Source organism: Castor canadensis, chromosome 19 (genome assembly GCF_047511655.1).
Source record: "Castor canadensis chromosome 19, mCasCan1.hap1v2, whole genome shotgun sequence".
NCBI lineage: Eukaryota > Metazoa > Chordata > Mammalia > Rodentia > Castoridae > Castor > Castor canadensis.
The window spans coordinates 6,926,294-6,947,417 of record NC_133404.1 but is presented as its reverse complement, the minus strand read 5'-3'; the positions used below and the strand labels follow the sequence as shown (position 1 = coordinate 6,947,417).

Sequence of the window (21,124 nt, the reverse complement as noted above, 5' to 3'; positions counted from 1 at the left end):
ACTCTGGTTTTTCTCAAAATAAAACAAATATATAATACAGCATATAGCTTGTATTTAGTAAAAAGCCAGGCTTTTTAGTGAATTTTTTGAGACAGACTATGCTCTGTGTCTGTTTAATATCTTATTACAAACACAGGGTTATCTAAAATTAACAAACACACCTTATAATGACATCCAATCCCACCCAGAACTGTTTATGGTTAGCCATCGATCTCATTTTTCCCTAACCAGAGGTAATCAGGAGAATGATAAGTGTTTCAACAGAAAGGGAGCAAGGTCCAATTAAAGACATTAAACATGGGACCAAAGAATGTGAAAATCTCACTAATGCCACCTACAGTACCAGTGGAGAATGCAGGTAAGACATTTTAAATTCATGTGTGTGTGTGTGTGTGTGTGTGTGTGTGTGTGTGTGTCTGTCTGTCTGTCTGTCCCATCCAACACTTTGGTTCCTTCCCCAGCACTATGTAACAAAACAGCTTTCTTCAAAGCTTTCACAGAATATGAAAAGATATAATTAAGCCATGCCAAAGACAAAAGCATTCTTCAAAATCAAAAGGATCATAAAAACCAATTTCTCATAACATGTTCTGTCATGTGGAAACAGTAAGAATCCATTTATTTTGTCATTTCTGTCTAAAGAGATTATTTTATTTTGTAATAGTGTTGGCAGTACTAGTGTATAGACTTTCTGCAGAACAATACTGCAAAAAACCCTAATGGCTAAACAATTCTCAATTACTTTTTTTAAATCTTTATAATATTCTAGAAGCATTGTACAAGATATTCCATGAGCATTTTTTAACCTAACTTCTCGGACATGAAGAAGGTAAATTTCAATCCTATACTTGAAGTATTTGAAGACTAATAAATAACTAGACTGCTAAAAAAATCAATTTCTCATAAGAAGTAATGAAACAAAAAGCATATAAGGTTTATTAAAACTTTAAAAAGTGAGGTAAATGACCAACAAAATGCAGCCAAACTTGGAGCATCTGAGGTGAGATGGATTACAAGCCTCAGAGCACAGCCTACCTTGCATTCCACCACACTCTGATCTGATTCACATGTTACATAGATTTCATCCACCGCCCGGCGAAGATTGTCAAAAAGGAATGCCCAGTAGCGAGCTCTGAGATCAATTTTCCGAGGATGCCTTGCTTTAGTAGGGCTTTTATCAAAGTGTTTATCTCCAGCTGTGGATGTTATTTTACAGTCTACTGCAGCATTCTGGTGAAGTAAAGTAAAACATGAAAAAAGATCAATAAAAAGGTTTCCAGAGGTTGTACAAAACACATTTTTCAACATAAATGTTTAAAATAAGACACTTTTCTTCTCAGCTTATATCACACTTGACTCCATCAACATGTGTTTCTCACCTTAAACCAAAGGTCTGTGAGGTCAATATTTCAGATAAGCTGTACTGAAGATTAAGATGGCTTTAATAGCGAATAAACCCTTATCAAGAAGCACCAAAGTTGTTCCTGATTTATTAGAACACATTTATGGCACACTTATAAACATTCACAAATAATAAATTGCAATGCTATCATTTTAATTGCTTGTATATATTCTTTTCATTTAGAAATGCCACATACTATAATTATATCCAACTATAGCATCATCTAAGTTTAGTTGCGTGAATTTTTTTTAAAAAACCTTTCAGCAGATCATGAGATTTTTTTCCGACATGGTGCACACCTTTTACCAAACTCCTTCCCCCAGGTTTCCCTGTCTTCCTGCTGAAGTATATCTTCAACAGAACCTTCCATGAAGGGTCTGCAGATGGCTGCTATGGTCTGAATGTGTTCCCCAAACTCCACATGTTAGAAATGCAGTCCCTGAGGCAGCAGTGTTGAGGAGTGGGACCTTTAAGATGTGATTAAGTCACAAGGCCAATCCATACACAAATGGATTAATGCCAGCATCACAGGTTTGTTATCACAGGAATGGTGTCCTTATAGAGGATGAGTATGGCCCCTTTCTTCTCTTGTGTGTACATGTAAGCACACTCTTTCACCATGTGATGCCACTGCATGATTCGGTAAAAAGGTTCTCACAGATGTGGCCCTGAGATCTTCAACTTCCCAGCTTCTAGAACCATGAGCCAAATAAACTGCTATTGCTGATAAATTACCTAGTCTGTGATCATTTGTTGTAACAGGACAAAACAGACTAAGATGACAGTAAACATTCAGTCTTTACATATGGAAAAATGGCTTTATTTCACTTTTTCACTTGAATGATAATGTGACTAAGCATAGAATTTGACTTTAAAAGTTATTTTGCCTCATAATTTTGAGATATTGCTCCACTGTCCTTTATGGGTAAGAAGACTGCTGTTAACCTACCATTCCTCTGTGGTTTTACTTTCTGATAAAGATTTTTTCCTTAGCCTTGCTATTATGAATAGTCTCTAGAACAAATCTAAGCATAAATGTATTTTTATTTATCCTGCTCAGCTCTAGTTTGTGCTCTGAAGCTCTTGAGAACTCAGAAAATAAGGAAAACTTTCAACATCCCTACTACTCATTCTCTATTTGTGGAAGTCATAGAAATTCTTGATCTTAAAATTCTCTTTTGTATTTTCCATCAGAAAACTAAATCTCTTGAGCTGTATTCAAAATCTCCCCAGATGTATCTCTTTCCAATTCAAACTCTCTTTCACAAAAATCTGTGTCTAGTACTATCATTGTTATTATTATTTATTCCATTAATTGCAGGTTTTCAAAATTTTCATTGACAACACTTTCATTTCCAAGATTTCTAATTGGTTCCCTTTTATCTACAAATGTTCACAATTAATATTCATCTACTTTGTTTCATGATTCCTCCATTTTGCTTTAAAGTTATTCTTTTCGTTTGAGGAAGATAAATTTATTTGAGAATTCTCTTTAGAAAAGTATCTTAATTTCAGTAGCTCATGTAGAAGGATTATCCATGTTTCATGACAGTCTTTTCCTCACGTGCTTTGGTATTTTACTTTGCAAACTTACTCTGACTTCAAGTTTCTTGTCTTTTACTTTCCTTCTGTCCTCACATCTATGATTACCATAAATATGGCCCACTGTGGTTCCACTTCCTGAGGTCTTTTTTGTGTTATCTTTGTTTGTTTTGCCATGACTGAGTTTGAACTCAGAGCTTAGAGCTTGCTAGGCAGAAGCTCTACCACTTGTGCCATACTCCCAGCCCTCTTGAGATCTTTTACTGAGGATCTTTTCAAGGATATGACAGATCCCATCCTCAATCAGAGGTTCACTCCTAAGTGGTGTCCCTACTGCCTTCTGATATCAGTCACAACCTCAGGCAGGCTATAGCATTCTCAGTCTCCTGGTGCACAGACCTGCACACACCACGAGCCTGGATCTGTTTCCCACCACAAACAGCATTTCAACCTCCCTTATCTCATTGGAACTGATCCCCTAGGTGCTATCCACTTTTTTGTGTCCCCAACTCCACTTACCTGTCTGTTTTCCCTCTCATCCAGAGATGTTTATCTTATTTTTGAAAATATTCTTTATCTTTTTTATTTAAAAAAAATTTAGCATTGATACCTCTGAGTGAGGTGATAGAGGATTCTTTGTGAACATGTTACCTTAATTAGAAGTCCATGTTTCCATCCTATGAAGCTTTTATTTACATAATAGATACTATTATCTTTAATAGTATCTTTAATAATATCAAATTGAAATAGCACATATAATAAAACAGCTATAAATTTAAAACCAACTATAATTATGCTGAAAACTTTCCAAAAAATAAAGCAGTGCTGTGTTGTCCACAATTTTAGTAGTAGAGCAATTTCAAAAATTTTAAAGCCTATACAGCTTTACTCTCCCACAACCTAAAAATATCATTACATCTAGAAAAAGCATCATAAAGGAACTCATGAATATGGAATGTGTAGCAGAAGGGGCTGAGGGCATAACCTAGGCTGTGTCACTTATTAGCAGGTTACATCATCTTCTTTTTGTAACACAACTTCCCTTCTGTAAGAAAATAATAATAATGCCTACACCAAGGGGTTATTATGAGAACCAAAAAAGTCAGTATTTGTAAAGTAATTAGTATGAGGCAGTAAATGCAATACTTACACTTGTTAAATAAAATTTACTTTAAATTTTTACATAGATAAGATATACAAAACTCAAATCCTGAAATATTTTTATAACTTAGAGTATATTCAGGAATTAAAATTGAAAAGAAAAGTAGGAAAGTGTTGTAAATGTACCTGTTTCGAAGTTTTATGAGCACCTTGAATTGTCCTCTTAGATTTTCCACCTGTTTGACATTTAGGTTTTCCTTCAAGGTGAGAAAAAAATAAATATAAAAATAAACTACAGGTAATTAAATAATATAAAACTAACCTACAAATCATTCAGGCTCCTAACACATAATTTCTGTCCAGAGACCCCAGATCAGTACAATCTACTCATGGTAAACAGGAATTACTGGTGAAGTTTAAAGAAGAAAATTTCCAAAGTCCCAGAGACTGCTTCTACTGAATGGCTTTCTCAGAACAGGAATCGATCAACTTCTTCATGAAGAATCATAAAAACAAGGCCAAGTTACTTCTGCTTCTCAACTTGCATAAACGTCTGGACAATTGTTATTGAATTCAGTTTTTATTTCAACAGCAAAATTAAGACTATTTTTTACCATATAAGTCTTAATATTTAATTCTGACTAGTATCTCTGACTTTTGACATAGGCATTTTCATTTTGGAAAAGAGAGGTTTTCAGTTCTTTGTATTTTTGTAGTCAGACACATCCTCCTCACTTTTTTTTTTTTTAACAAGAAAGATGCTAACCCCTGTTTTGTAAGGACTATCTTGACATCAGTTCAAAACAATAGAACTTTATAATGTGTAACAGAGTAATTTTCCTCTCTAAAAGTAATTTTGGAGCCAGATCCCTTGAGCAGTAAGTAAAATGAGCCATTAACACACAGGTACTTACTAACAACTTATCTGATGTACGTGGACTCACTGTTCTACCAGAAATGAAGGCAGAGAAATCTACACTACACAGTCCTTGGTTCGTTTGTTTATTATATAAGATGATGCATCAACAGGTTTCTTAGAATATCCAGCAGAAAAACTGGCTCAGAACAAGCACCAGGGGAAAATGAAATAATACCAAGAAGAAAAGAATGCTTGTTTAGAATGGAATTATTATCTTCAGAACATGTCTTATTAGCCATAGTACAAGTTGTTACTTAAAAAATAACTATTTTCAAATGAATAGATAATTACTTTCCTATAAGTGGCAAAGTTTTAACAATATAAAATACTCCTTATCAAAAATTATGAATGTTAGTCAGGCATGGTGGTATATCCCTGTAATCTCAGCTATTCATGAGGTGGAGACAAGAGGATCCTGAGTTTGAGGCCAGCCCAGGCAAAGTTAGTGAGACCCTATCTCAAAAACAAAATAAAAACAAAACAGCTGGGGGTGTAGCTCAAAAACAAAATAAAAACAAAACAGCTGGGGGTGTAGCTCAAATGGTAGAGTGTTTGCCTAGCAAGTACAATGCCCTAGGTTCAATTCCCTGAACTACAAATACAAGTAGATGAGATATATGTATATGCATGTAGATACATAACTATTAACAGTCTTCTTTTGTCATCAATAGTATAGATATTCAAGAGTGCAATTCTCCTTGCTCACAGTTGTGTTGTTTTGTGCAAGTACACATGAAGTTTAAAGACTGTGTTGAGCAAATGTTTGTATTTTTGTATGTATGAAAAATCAGGTTATATATAGATGTATATATCTATATACATATAGATCTATATATATATATATATATAGATTCCTTTCTCTTTTGTGCTATTTGAATACAAACAACTTTAATAAAAACACCTTTGGACTACTTTATAATTAACCAACAGAAAATGAGAACATTAAATTTTATACAGTATTTACAACACATAGTAACCACAAATCATTATGGGTTTGTGTTTTTATTTTTGTAGTAAATAACTGATGTGAATTCTTATAAAAGAATGCTGCCATGAATCCCAGCAAATTTAAATTTATAAGTATAACATAAAAATAAAAGGCTAGCTAGGCACTGGTGGCTCACACCTGTAATCCCAGCTACGCAGGAGGTAGAGATCAGGAGGATCGTGGTTTGAAGCCAGCCTGGGTAAACAGTTCCTGAGACACTATCTTGAAAATACCCAATGCAAAATAGAATGACTCAAGTGGTAGAGTGCTTGCCTAGCCAGCGTGAGGTCACGAATTCAAACCCCAGTACCACCACCAAAAAATAAAATAAATAAGAAGCTAATTGTTGAAACTAGGATTGATGAAGTTAGTAAATCACTATTTCATAACCACCAGAGTAATGAATTAATAAGCTAGTAAGTATCAATGGGAGTGCAAAGTAGTGAGTGGACTGTCTCTAAGAGAAAAAAGGTATTCACATAGTCTCAAACTCACTAAAAATGACACATTAATAACAAAGGAAAAAAATTAAAGGCAGAGAAATCGGCAGACACTACCTTAACCAACAGATTAACATTAACATCACTACTAATGAGGCAGACACCAGCCTCTGCTGATCCACTGATTTCTGCCAAAAGTACATACCTGAATCTACCTATGGAAAGACAGTACACAAGCCCTCAGAAAAATGTCAAAGTGAGGTCATGTTTGGCACATCCTAACCTCCATTCCCAGAAAGAGTGGATGTAAGAAATGTTTTCCTAGTTCAAATACTAATGAAAACTAAAGAAATATCTATTTTCTAAATCATTAAATTTGCCTAATCATGGCAATTATAGTAAACAGGTTTGAAAAATACTTTTCATTTTAATTGACACATAAAATTGCACATTTTTATGGAGTAATAGTGTGACCATTTGTATACATGTACACAGGTATACAACGTGTAATGATCAACATGACCATTATCTTAAACATTTATCATTTCTTTGGGCTTTTCACATTTTTATCAGCATGTATTAGTTGTATGGGGTTCACTGTGACTTTGCCACATGTGCTTACAATATGCCTTGGTTAGGATCATGTCCTCCATCATTCTTCCTCATCCCTCACCCCTTCCTAGAACAATTCCAACTGGTTTCACTACTCTATTTTCACACGAGTATATAAAGAACATCACCTACGTTCACCCATCTTCCCCTCTCTGTTTGCCCTCTCCCAACAGGAGCTGTTTTACCTTCCTGTACTTCATTTTTGAAGTGTACATTAATTGTTCAGGTGGCTTCACCGTATCTCACACATGCATGGACTGTACTTTAATCAGATTGGCCCCTCTATCACTCTTTCTTTCCCTATGTCCCTTCTAACTCATTATTTATCATTTCCTTATGCTGGGAATCTCTGAATTTCTGTCTTCCAGTTTTTGAGGTTTTTCAAAGGGCTAGGAATCAAACCTTGGGCTTAACATCTGCTAGGCAAGCACTCAACCAATGAACTATACCTTCTAGGTCTTGTTTTTGGCGGTGCTGGAGTTTGAGGCAGGTGGCTGTACCACTTGAGCCACTCTGCCAACCCTTTTTTGTGATGGGTTTTTTTCAGATAGGTGCTCATGAACTATTTGCCTGGACTTGCTTCAAACCACAATCCTCCTGATTTCTGCCTCCGAGTAGCTAGGATTACAGGCATGAGCCACCACCGGTGCCTGGCATAGGTTTCATAAAATATACAATAAGTTAATGTAAAAGTTCATGTAAAAAATTTTAATAAAAGAACAATCTAAGTATCTTAGAATTTACATAGTCTGCCAGTCATAACAAACCCTACTTCATTATTATCTGAAACAGCAAACTGTTTGTGCATAAAACTTTTTATTTATATATACTAATTTGCCAAAGAATTCTAGTTGCGAGCATTCAGTTTTCAATCTACTTACTCTTTAGAACTACGTATATTCTTCTAATTTTGGTTTGTTTTGTTGAGTGGGGTCTCACTATATTCAGCCTCCCGAGTAGCAGGGATTATAAACATGTGCCATGATCTCAAAGATGAAGCCAACTGTTTAATACATACCATCGTCATCTTTACTTTCTAGTGGAACACTCCACGCTATGAGGTTTCTTGCCGTGCGACCCTCTTCTGCAACTATCCTCCGTACTTTATCATGACTGTTGGAGCGCTGGAATGAAGCCTGTGTGTGGAAAAGAGAACATGTATCAGATCATTAGGCTTTAGTCACTATGCATACAATATATTCAACAGATTCTTCATTTCCCATATTTATTCAGACAAGAAACACTGAAAACTGATTTGGGACTTGTAAGGTGGTTAAGCAGAAAAGAAACTAAATCACAAGTCTTTCTTTTAGGTATAAAAAGACTAAATTTGAAACTTTAACAAGAAATTATTTCAAAAATAAATAGAGCTAAGGTTTGAAAAGTATCCTAGGAAGCACAGCCACCACAGAGCACCAGTATCAGCAGCACCCATACGTATCAGAATACCCACACCTGTTGCAGGTGTAGCAGCACCCCACATATCAGCAGGTCACGTGAAAGACCAGTCTTTACAAACACGCCACACATGTCCCCTGAAAGTTCTCTGAGCATGAGATGTTTTAGAAACTCCTTTGATTTTCTAATTCCCTGGTGACAGTGTTAAAGTGAATTTCCACTCGGGCGTTGGCTGCATCATTTTATCTCTACATTATTGAGATCTAAGCAATAATTCCCGTAACTGATAAAATTAAATGACAGACTTTAAAACTCAACTACTCTACCAGTGTGTGTAACTTATTACCTGCACTAGACCTACCCAGCCTGAAGGCAACACTGGCTCTATGAGCCCCTGGGCCAGTCGGGAGCCAGGTCTGATACAGACTCATTGAGGACACTGCAGTAACACTAGGCCAGAAAACTTCAGAGCCAACGTCCTTTTCTTCTATAGACATTTCCTTCCTAACATGAGTTTAACAGCTGAGCTCTTTTGTACTTAGTACTCACACACAACACACACAGAGGCACATTCAAAGAAAAAGCCACCAACTCAAAACTGTTTCTATTTATAATTCTAGTATGTCACATGCAGAAACATTCCTACTCCTCTCACAGCTGACTGAACACCATTTCTCATTTTAAAGCACAGATGCTTTCAATAACACATGCTGACCAAACTTCCTTCAGTCACTGTTATTAAAATGTTAGTAATAACTTAAAGTTTTAAACATTTTAATCTAAGTATCAGGGTTTGAAATGCAATAAATAAGTCTGAGATACTTCATAACCTTAGAGATGTCAATTTCAAGCAGCATTTTTCCTAGGCTCTTTGCTTGCAGAAGACTTCAACAAACTGTGTGTGTGTTTATCCAAAGCCATAGTGTGCCACCTAGTGCTACAGGGAGATTTTACACAGACTTGTTCAAATAGTAAATGTTTCAATTAGCAGCAATAAACATCATCAGTCCTGAGTAAAAGTTTTATGTTCAAATCTTACAGCATACGTGCTAAGAAAGCAAGCACCGAGAATGTTCACCATTCTGAGTGCATTTCTGAGACTTGCTCCTGGAATGGAAAAAGAAGCTTCTCTCTCCCTAGGTTAAAAAAATCTAAGTAACTTCTACTTTAACAATGGTGACAATCACTGTGTACTAAATTTTTATGTCTTTGCCGCCATAAAGCTTTATACTTAACACACAGTCTTCAAAATCCATCCTTATGATTGCTTACCCATAAAATAAATTATTTAAATATTTTTTCAGCCTTCCAAATAATTCAGTAAGGATCTTTCTCTAGGAGTAGGGAGACAAGGTTACCAGTCAGTGGACACCAGGAGTACATTAAAATTCTGAGAAAGGTAGCACCTACATATATTTTGACAAACCATGACACCTTCCTGACAAACCAGGTAACTGGTACAATTTCCTTCACATTACAGAATGATGAGCCGGAATCTTCTTCAATGATTTACGACAATCTTATCAGTTTTTATTGATATATCCTACCATTCTAGAGGTAAACCACAGGAACTGAGGCAGCCTGGACCACTACAAGGGGGGAAATTAACTTCTATCTTGTATGAGCTACTCTGTTATAGCAGATTAGCCTGCAACCTAAATAACGTATCAAATGTTATCAATTCTATGTCCTAAATATATCTTAAAAACATAAAAATCCAATACTCTTACTCTAATCTGAACCATCATTGTCACAAGCTGAAAATACTGAAACAGCCTCTGACAGACCTCACTTGCTTTTTCACCTGTCACAAAGATAGATGAAAGTTTCCAAAAGACTCTTGCAGACAGAGTGCCATGTGACTACTTCTGCACACTAGAAAACAGGGGAAATGAAGTAAGTTATTTCCAGGCTGACTTATTTAAAAAAAAAAAAAAGTCTCCTGCTTCTTGGACAGATGCAGAGGATTCAGCAAAGAACTCTCAAAAGAGGCAGGAAAAAATGGCAGATTAGAAATGTCCACCATCTTGACTCTAGAAGTGAGAAGAGTCAGGGAACAAAGGAGAGACTATCTTCTGAAGAAAGAAAAAGAGGAAGAGCACCATGAAAGAGGTAGCAGGATGGCAGAAAAGGACAGGGAAACCAAGACAGCAGAGAAAAGTAGCAAACAGTTCTAAGACCGCCTACAATTTTCCAGGGGGGAAGGAGGAAAGGAAGCTGAAAACGCCATCACAAGATAAAATAGGCAGCCTTGATAATAGACTGGCAATTCCCACACCACCCACAAGCCTCGAACCCAGTCAGGGATTTGTGAGACAGTGACTGCTAGGGAGTGGAAGGCTAGCCTCACTGAAGAAAGACATTCTGTCGCTCCCTTTATCTTGGAGGGGGATAGCAAGGCACCATCTTGAAAGAAGGCCTATTAGTTGAGATTGAAATACTCTGGGGACCCAAAAAAAAAAAAAAGGAACACTCATGGATCAAGGAGTCTGGGGACACCCAGACAAAGTCAGGGTGGGAGACAGCCATAAAAGGTGGTCAAGGAGAGGGAGACGGTCCAACATGGTCCCACAGAGTTCATGCAACAAAGAACTCCACCAGCAGCAAAAGGTGGTGTAGGACATGGAGTCCCATAGCCCCAAGGCTAAGGCAGAAACAAAACAACAAGCCTGTGCCTGGCTTCGTATTTGGCCTCCAGGGCCTGACTCCTGGCTGCATGTGTTGATTGCTAAGTGGGTCAGAGTCCTGCACTCAGACCCTCTAAGTCACATGGTACCTACTGCCTCCCCACCACAAAAAGGCTAACTGTCAGGCAGAGCCTAAGAACACTGAGATCCACCCCTGGAAACTACATCCTGGTGTGTGTTTCCTGACAGGACTGAGGGCCCACAGTCCTGTCCCTCACAATCATAAGAAGGTGAATTGCTGGACAGGGTCTGCAAGCATTGTGAACAGCAAAGAAAGAGACTAAGTCCCTCAGCTCTCCCACCCAGGGCAGAACTCAGTCCTCTGTTCTTCCCCGTACTCTCTGACACATTTGGGGAGTCACCCCAAGGAATGGATGCTGCTGCCCCTGAGGACACAAACATGGGAGTAAATGTAGCAAATGGGAACCTGCCTAGCCCACAGGCCGTAAAGCTCCCTGCAGGCAACAGCAGCACCAGTACACAAAGAAGAGAAGCTTCCAAGGTGAAAGCAGCACAGAAGAAGACAATTGGCCCCTCAACAAGAGACTTTAGCTAGTCTACCTTCATCTGACTAGTGCTGGGAATAATCAGGCCTAGTACCCTGAGCTCATGGGCAAATCCTTGACTACTGAGCCACCTCTCAGCCCAGTGCTGAGAAAAAGCACCTCAACCTGGCCACTAAGCTATCCTGCCTAAACATTGGGACTATTTTGACTAAAAGACTAGTTGATTAAAACCTCCAACCAACAACCTGGCCTCAGATGCGCAAATCCCAACATAGAAACACAAGTAATATGAAAAAACAAGGCACCCAATCTCCTCCAAAAGTCAACATTTCCAAAATAAAGGATGAACAGTAGTAAAGAGGATGAAATTTCAAATAATGAACTCAAAGGGATAATAAGAATGGCCAACAATAGTAAGAATGGTCAAAGAATTAAAAGAGGACATGTACAAGCACCTGAACGAATTGAAAGAGGACACATAAAAGCACTGAATGAATTTAAAAAGGACATGTATAAGCACTGAATGAATTGAAAGAGGCTACAAATAAACAGCTGAATGAATTCAAAAAGAATTCAAATAAACAGCTCAATGAAATAAGGAAGACAATGCAGGATATAATAGAGGAATTCAACACAAATATGGAAATTCTAAAAAAAAAATCAAATTGAAATCCTGGAAGTGAAAAGTTCAATAACCCAAATGAAAAACTCATTTGAAAGCCTTCCTCATAGAATGGAACAAGTTGAAAACACAGTATTAGGGATCAAAGATAAAGTAGAGGAATTAGATCAATCAGACAAAGACAGAAAAAAAATATTAAGGAAATATGAACAGAACATGAAAGACTGCTGGAACACCATCAAAATACCAAACCTATGAATCCTGGGTCTAGAAGGAGAAAAGGTACAAGCTAAAAGCATACAAAACATATTCAATAAAGTAGTAACAGAAATCTTCTCCAATCTTGAGAGATGGGTGTCCAGGTACAGAAGGCTTTTAGAACACCAAAAAGGCAAGATTAGAAAAGAAACACCCCTAGACACATAATTAAAACACTAAATATTGAAAGAATATTGAAAGCTGCAAAAGAGAAGTTGACAAGTCACATATAAAGGCAAACCCATCAGGATAACAGCAGATTTTTTTCCCACAGAAACTCTAAAAGCAAGGAGGGCATAGAATGATATATTCTTAGCCCTGAAAGAAAATAACTATCAACCTAGATTAATGTACCCAGCAAAGCGATCTTTCATAATCAAAGGAGAAACAAAAATCACCCACAATAAACAAAAACTAAAGAAATTCATGCCCATCTAAACCACCACTATGGAAAAAACTTAAAGGAATCCTGCACATAGAAGAGGAAGATAAATGCAACCAGAAAAAATACAGGAAAGAATAACTTTCATTAGATGAGGATTAGGAAAGAAGCAAACATCACAAAAACAACAAAAGGACAGAAACACTATGTATGTTTCAATATTTGCACTGAATGTTAATAGTCTCAATTCTACAACAGAAGACACAGAACAGGCTGGGCTCTGATGCCTCACACCTATAATCCTAACTATTCAGGAGACAGAGATCAAGAGGATTATAGTTTGAAGCCAGCCAGGGCAAATAGTTCACAAGACTCTATCTCGAAAAAACCCATCACAAAAAAGGACTGGTGGATAAATAAGTAGGTCATCCAACCAAACATCAACAAAGAAACATTAGAATTAAATGACGCTATCTGCCAAATGTACTTAAGAGACATATACAGAGTATTTCATCCAGCAGCTGCAAAATACGCATTCTTCTCAGTAGTCTTCAGAACTTTCTCCAAAGTAGACTATATTTTAGAACATAAGCAAGTCTTAAGAAAAGTTAAATAATCCCCTGTATTCTACCAGACCACAACAGAATAAAACAAGAAAACAATAAAAGAAACTACAAAAATATTCACACAGATGAAGACTGAGCAATATATCGTTGAATGACCAGTGAGTCATTGAAGAAATAAGGGGGGAAAAATCAAACAATCCCGAGACTCTAATGAAAATGAAGCCACAACTTACCAGAACCTTTGGGACACAGCAAAGGCAAAACAAAGAAGAAACTTTATAGCTATAAGCACCTATATCAAAAAAAGGAGAGACCTCAAATAAAAAGCCTAATAATGATGCACCTTGCACCTCATACTCCTAGAAAAGCAAGAACAATCCAAACAGAAAATTAGTATGCAGAAAGAAATAGTCAAGATGAGGGCAGAAATTACTGAGACAGAGACTAAAAAAGAATTACAAAGAATCAATGAAACAAAAAGTTACTTCTTTGAAAAATAAATAAAATTGATAAACCTTGAGCCAAACTGACTAGAAGAAGGAGGGAAAAGATGAAATTAATAAAATTAGAGATAAAATAGGGATAAATACAAATGAAATCCAGAGGCTCATTATGGAATACTATATTATATATTATGTTATATTACAAAAAACTGGAAAATCTAGAAGAAATGGAAACATTTCTAGATGCTTTTGACCTACCCATATTGAACCAAGAAGATATAAACCACTTAAACAGATCTACAACAACCAATGAGGCTGAAGCAGTAATGAAGAGTCTTCCAAAAAAAGAAGAACCCAGGACCGGATGGATTCACCACCAAATGTTACCAGATTATTAAAGAAAAACTAACACCAATTCTCCTCAAGCTATCCCATGAAATAGAAAGGAAAGGAATGCTACCAAATTCATTCAATGAAGCCAATATTACGCTGATACTAAAGCCCAATATGGACTTCAGTCCATATTTAGAAAAATTATAGACCAATTTCCTTGACAAATATATACACAAGAATTCTCAGTAAAATGCTTGCAAACTGAATTTAAAAACACATGAAAAAGATCAAATACCATGATCAAGATGTTTTCATGCCAGGGATACAAGGCTGTTTCAACATATTGCAAATTAATAAATGTAATATAGCACATAAACAGAATCAAAAACAAAATCACATAATCAACTCAATAGATGCAGAAAAAGCCTTTGACAAAATTCAACAACCTTTCATGATAAAAGCTCTAAAGAAAGTAGGAATAGAAGGAACGTACCTCAACATGATAAACAGTATATATGACTAACCCACAGCCAACATCATGCTAAAAGAAAAAAAAACTGAAACCATTTCCTCTAAAGTCAGGAACAAGACAAGGGAGTCCACTCTCCCCACTCTTACTCATTATAATAGTGAAATTCCTAGCCAGAACAATAAACCAAGAAAAAGAAATAAAAAGGATTCAAATAGGGAAGGGAGAAATCAAATTATCCCTACTTGCCAATGATATAATCCTATACTTAAGACCCTAAAGATTCTACCAAAAAAAATTCCTGAGCCTGAGAAACATTTCAGCAATGTAGCAGGATATAAAATTAAACTACTATAAAAATCAGTAGCTTTTCCACATACCAACAATGAACAGGCTGAGAAAGAAATATAGAAAACAATGTCATCACAAAACTAAACTACCAAGGAATAAACTTAACAAGTAATAAACTTAACTAGAGGTGAAAGACCTCTACAATGAAAATTATGAAACCTTGAAGAAACTGAAGAGGAAAAGAGAAAGTGGAAAGACCTCCATTTTCAGGGATGAGAATTAATATTGTGAAAATGGTTATACTACTGAAAGCAGATTCCCATCAAAATCCCAATGCTATTCTTCACAGAAACAGAAAAATTGATCCTAAAATTCTTATGGAACCATAAAAGACCCTGAATAGCAAAAGTAATCCTGAGCAGAAAGAGCAACACTGGAGGTATCACAATACTAGACTTCAAATTATACTACAGAGCCATAGTAACAAAAACAGCACTGGCACAAACACAGACACAAAGACCACTGGAACAGAATAGAGGACCCAGAAATAAACCCACAGAGCTGCAGCCATCTGATATTTGACAAAAGAGTCAAAAACATACACTGGAGAAAAGACAACCTCTTCAACAAGTAGTGTTGGAATAGACAAATGAGATTGCATCAAATTTAAAAGATTCTTCAGAACCAGGCACCAGTAGCTCATGCCTATAACCTAGCCCAGAAAAAAGTCTGCGAGACCCCCGCCCCCATCTCAACCTATAGCTGGCAGTGATGTAAGCCTGTCATCCCTAGCTACAACAGAAGGCTGAGGTCAGAAGACTCACAGCTCCAGGCCAGTCCAAGCAAAAAAGTTGGTAAGACTACATCTTAGCAGAAAAAAGCTGGCCATGGTGGTATGCACAGTCATCCCAGCTACAGCAGGAAGCATAAATAGGAGCATCCTGGTCCAGGCCAGCCTGGGAAAAAATGAGACCCTATCTCCAAAATAACCAGAGGAAAAAGGGCTGGAGGTGTGGCTCAAGAGTTAGAATGCCTGCCTAGCAAGTGCAAAGTCCTGAGTTCAAACCCCAGTACTGTGAGGGAAAAAAAAAAAAAAAGCTTCTGCATATCAAAGGAAACAATTACCAGATTCAAGAGACAACCCATCAAATGGGAGAGAAATCTTTGTTAACTATTCAATAGATTAAGGATTAATATCCGGAATGTACAAAGAGCTCAAAAAATTAAACGAAAGAATAATCCAATTAATAAATGGGCAAATTAATTGGACAGTTCTCAAAGTACAAATCACTAATAAATACATCAAAATTGTTCAACACCCTTAGTCATAAAGGAAATGCAAATCAACACTACACTGAGATTCCATCTCACCCCAGTCAAGATGGCAATCATCAAGGAAACAGTAACAAATATTGGCCAGGATGCAGGGAAACTGGAACCCTCATACATGTTGGTGGGAATGTAAACTAATATAACCACTATGGAAATCAGTATGGAGGTTCCTCAAAAAACTAAAAATAGACCGACCTTATGACCCTGCTATACCACTCTTAGGCATATATTTGAAGAAGTATAAATCAATATATAAGAGAGATAGCTGCACACCCTTTACAACAGCACTATTCAAATAGCCAAGCTATGGGATCAGCCTTGTGCCCAACCATGGATTAACAGATAAAGAAAATGTGATATATACATACACAATGAAGTATTATGTTGTTTACAGGAAGAATAATGAAATTATGTTGTTTATAAGAAAATAGATGGAACTAGAGACCATAATATTGAGCAAGACAAATATTGCATGTTTTTTGCTCATATGTGGAATCTAGACCTAAAATGATGATGGTGATGATGATAAGGGTGGACTGTCTATAAGGGATCAGGGGGAGGATAGAAGGGGAAAGCAGAGAGGACTGGAGGGTGAAAAGAATCAAAGTATTTTATGTACACACACACACACACACACGAAAACAGCATAATGAAACCAACCACTGTTTAAAAAGTGGGGAGAAGGGAGAGAGTTAAAGGAATATAATAGAGGGGTGAATTTGTTCAAAGTACACTGCATGCATCTATGGAATTATCATAGTGAATTAATGTATAGTAATAAAAAAGGAAAACAAAAGAATGAAGGTGTCAAAAGAAGGAGATGGTTTTGGTCCCTGAATCACAACATGGAAGTTCACATGCTGAGCACCTCACTGAACTACAGTAGTTCTGCTTCTGGTTATGAAGGGCTAGGTAATTCAAACCAACTACCCAGCTGACAAAAACCAGAAAATGTAAGCCTACTATTTTTTTAAAACCTGTTTAAAAGCACCAGAAAAAGAGTGGAAGAAGTAAGCAATTACAGGATCAAGACTGGGGAAAACAGAAATACAGAGATGAATCCAGCAATGAGGGGTGCTGTTCCCCCAAAGGCCAATTTCAAGAGAGGCAGCATAGCAAGGAAACCAAGCAAAGTTGGACCGACACAAAGTATGATGACAAAATTTGTCACACACTTTAGGTTGATACTGAGAGGAGTGTCAACCCAAAAGCAAGGGCAAACCAGCACTTATGGCAGCCCTAGACAACAATGGAGCCAGTTCTGAATAACCTCAATTCCTGAATGAATTAGAATAAACTGCAAATGCCAACAAAGGTAAGTCTTCTAGGAAAGAAGAATGTACCTGCTTGATACATCACCACATACACAGGCAGTCCCTCAATTACAGTGGCTTGATTTACAGTATTTCAACTTTATGCTTCTACAAACACAATACACATTTGTAGAAACCGTACTATGAATTCTGAATGTTGATCTTTTTCCAGGCTAGCGACAACAGTCTGTAGTTCCCAGTTGGTCCCATGATTACAAGGGTCAACCACCAATATTCTATGCAGAATCTCTATTGCTAAGCTATGCTAACTTGGTAGGTCAGGTGAATTAAATACATTTCAACTTGTGATATTTTCAGTCAACTATGAGTTTACTAGAACATACTTCATTGTGAGTCAAGGAGCATCTATAATATCCCACACTTAAGCAAAAATTACCATACATGCCAGGCATGGTGGTGTTTGCCTGTAGCCCCAGTTGCCCTGGAAGTTAAAGGAGGAGGATTGCTTGAGCTTAGGAGTTCTTGGCCATCTCAAAAAAAAAAAAAAAAAAGAAAAGAAAAAATTACTAGAAAACAGGCAAATGACTGAGAACCAAGCAAAATTAGAGAAAAGAGAAATATACCTACAAATGATTGAAATAACAGAGTTATCAGACAGACTTTAAGTTAACTCTAATTATATTTAGGTCACACTAACCTAAAATTAAAAGACTAAAATCTTCCACAGTGAACTAAAAACCTAAAAAGAATCAAATAGCAATTATAAAACTGAATAAAAATAAAGAAACTGAAATTAAGAACTCATTGGATGGCGGCTGCGTACATGGCTCAAGTGGTAAAGTGCCAGCCTAGCAAGCTCAAGGCTCTGAGTTCAAACACCAGTACCACCAAAAAAAAAAAAAATTCCTAACTGGATGGGGTTCAACAATAAGTGAATTCAGAAATAAGTGAATTAGATAAGACTAAAATATCCAGGATAAAAACAGAAAATAAAAAAGCAAGACAACATACCAGAACCTGTGTGACACAGCAAAAGCCATGCTAAGGGGAAAGTTTATAGGTACAAGTGCCTACATTTAAAAAACAGAAAGATCTCAAATAAATAACCTAATGATGCACCTTAAGCTTTTAAAAAAACAAGAACATTAATAAAACTGATAAACCCTTAGCCAATCTGACTAGTTGGAGGAGGGAAAAGACCCAAATTAATAAAATTAAAGATGAAAAAGAGACATCACCACCAAAAAACCAATGAAATACAGATCATTAGGGAATACTTTGAAAACATATTCAAGTAAACTGGAAAATATAAGGAAACAGAAAAATTCCTAGGTGCATTTAACCAATCAAAACTGAACCAAGAGGATATAAATCTCCTGAATAGATCCATAACAAAGCAATAAGAATGCAGAACAAAGAGTCTCCCAGCAAAGGAAAGCCCAGGACCTGACGGATTCATGGCTGAACTCCACCAGACCTTAAAAAAAGAACTAACACCAGTACTCCTCAAACTTTTCCAGGAAATACAAAGGCAAGGAACTTTACCAAACTCATTCCATGAAGCTAGTATTATACTCATTCCAAAACCCAACAGGCCAAATATCTTTAATAAATATAGATGCAAAACTTCTCAATAAAATACTGGCAAGCTGAATTCAACAAAACATCAAAAAGATCCTCCACCATGACCAAGTCAGTTTCATTCCAGGGTCTGAGGGATGGTTCAACATATGAAAATTGATAAATGTAGTACAGCACATGAAATGAAGACAAAACTCACATGATTGTTTTAATAGATGCAGAAAAGGCTTTGACAAAATTCAGCACCCTTTCATGATAAAAGCACTGAAGAAACTAGGACTAGAAGGAATGTACCTCAACATAATAAATGCTAGATATGAGAAACTTATAGTCAACATCATACTAAATGGGGAAACACTGAAACCATTTCCTCTAAAGTCAGGAACAAGACAAGGGTGTCCACTCTCTCCACTCTTCTTCAACAAAGGCTTGGGATTCCTAGCCAGAGCAGCAAGACAGAAAGAATAAATAAAAGGAACACAAACTGGAAAGAAAGAAGTCAAATTATCCCTATTTGCAGATGATATGATCTTGTATCTAAAAGACCCTAAAAACTCCACCAAAAAAATTTTTAGAAATCTTAAACACTTTTGGCAAAGTAACAGGATATGAAATCAGTATACAAAAATCAGTAGTTGCTTTTCTATATACCAACAATGAACAGATTGAGAAAGAAATCAAAGAAACGTTCCCATTCACAGCAGCCTAAAAAAAGAAAGAAAAACAAACCCAACTAGGAATAAGTTTAATGAAGGAAATGAAAGGTCTTTTCAATGAAAACTATGTATCACTGAAGAAGAAATCGAAGAAGACAACATAAGATAGAAAGATCTCCCAGAGTTGTGGATCAGTAAAATCAATATTATGAAAATGGCTAAACTACCAAAAGTAATCTACATGTTCAGTGCAAGCCCCATCAAAATTCCAATGACATTCATCACAGAGACTGAAAAATAATCCTAAAATTCATATGGAAGCACAAGCCAAAGCAATTCTGAGCAAAAAAAACCAACTGATCTTTGACAAAGGATCCCAAAACATGTAGTGGAGAAAATAAAGTCTCTTCAGCAAATGGTGCTGGGAAAACTGGATATCCACATGTAGAAGACAAACTACATCCCTGTCTTTTACCCTGTACCAACATCAAATGGCAGATCAAAAACCTTAATGTAAGGCCTAAAACTACTGCAAGAAAGAGTAGGAAAGACATTGGAACATACAGGCATAAGCAATGACTTCCTAAATAGAACTAAATGGTTCAGCAGTTAAGAGAAAGGACTGACAAATGGGACTACATGAAACTATAGTTTCTGCACAGCAAGGGAAATAGTCACCAGACTGAAGAGACAGCTTATAGAATGAGAGAAAAATCTTTGCCACTATTCATCTGATAAGGCAATAATAACTAGAATCTATAAGGAGTTCAAAAAACTAAACTTTCAAAGAGTCCACAACCCAATGAAGAAAGGGGACATTGTGGCAGGAAGGCAGGAGATGGAAGGGAGATTAATGAGTGGTACAGTGAAACAAAGAAAAACCAGAGTTGGGGAATGTTGCCTGGAGACCAGAGCAGGGTCACCTTGCCCCAGAGGTTAAAGTAGCCAATGAAATAGCATGTGATTATGTATGGGACAAGCTGTACCCCCCTCCATTTCTGTAACCTGCTCTAAACAGTATATAAGGAAAGACCCCTTTGTTCTTAGGTCTCAACCTTTGAACTCAAGTCCACTGAGTCACTGCCAGCATGCTTAATAAATTTGCTTCCCAAAAGCTTTGGTGCCCTGTCTCTGTCTGAGCCCTCCTGCAACATTTCTGGGGGCCCATCCAGGATTTGGAGGGTGGTGTTTTCACCTCCCTGTCACTGGCTCAACGTCCCCAACACACCAGGAAGGCTGCCCCTGCCATGTGCTACCAGACCATGTTGATCCAAGGGAAAGGAGCCCCTTTCCCAGCAAGCTGAGGTGAGTTCTGGTTATAC

The 21,124-nt window shown here is 36.9% G+C and overlaps 1 protein-coding gene across 2 annotated transcripts in view; it reads right to left on the bottom strand.

Moving 5' to 3' along the window:
• The window catches only part of Scaper (S-phase cyclin A associated protein in the ER), a 477,645-nt gene that overhangs the window by 415,983 nt on the left and 40,538 nt on the right, over positions 1-21,124 (bottom strand). For both annotated transcript variants that reach the window (XM_074061919.1, XM_074061920.1), the window contains exons 3-5: positions 8,023-8,140; positions 4,232-4,302; positions 1,036-1,230 (exon numbers count right to left, since the gene is read on the bottom strand). In XM_074061919.1, the coding sequence (XP_073918020.1) occupies positions 1,036-1,230; positions 4,232-4,302; positions 8,023-8,140 (384 nt within the window). The remainder of the gene's footprint in view (positions 1-1,035; positions 1,231-4,231; positions 4,303-8,022; positions 8,141-21,124) is intronic.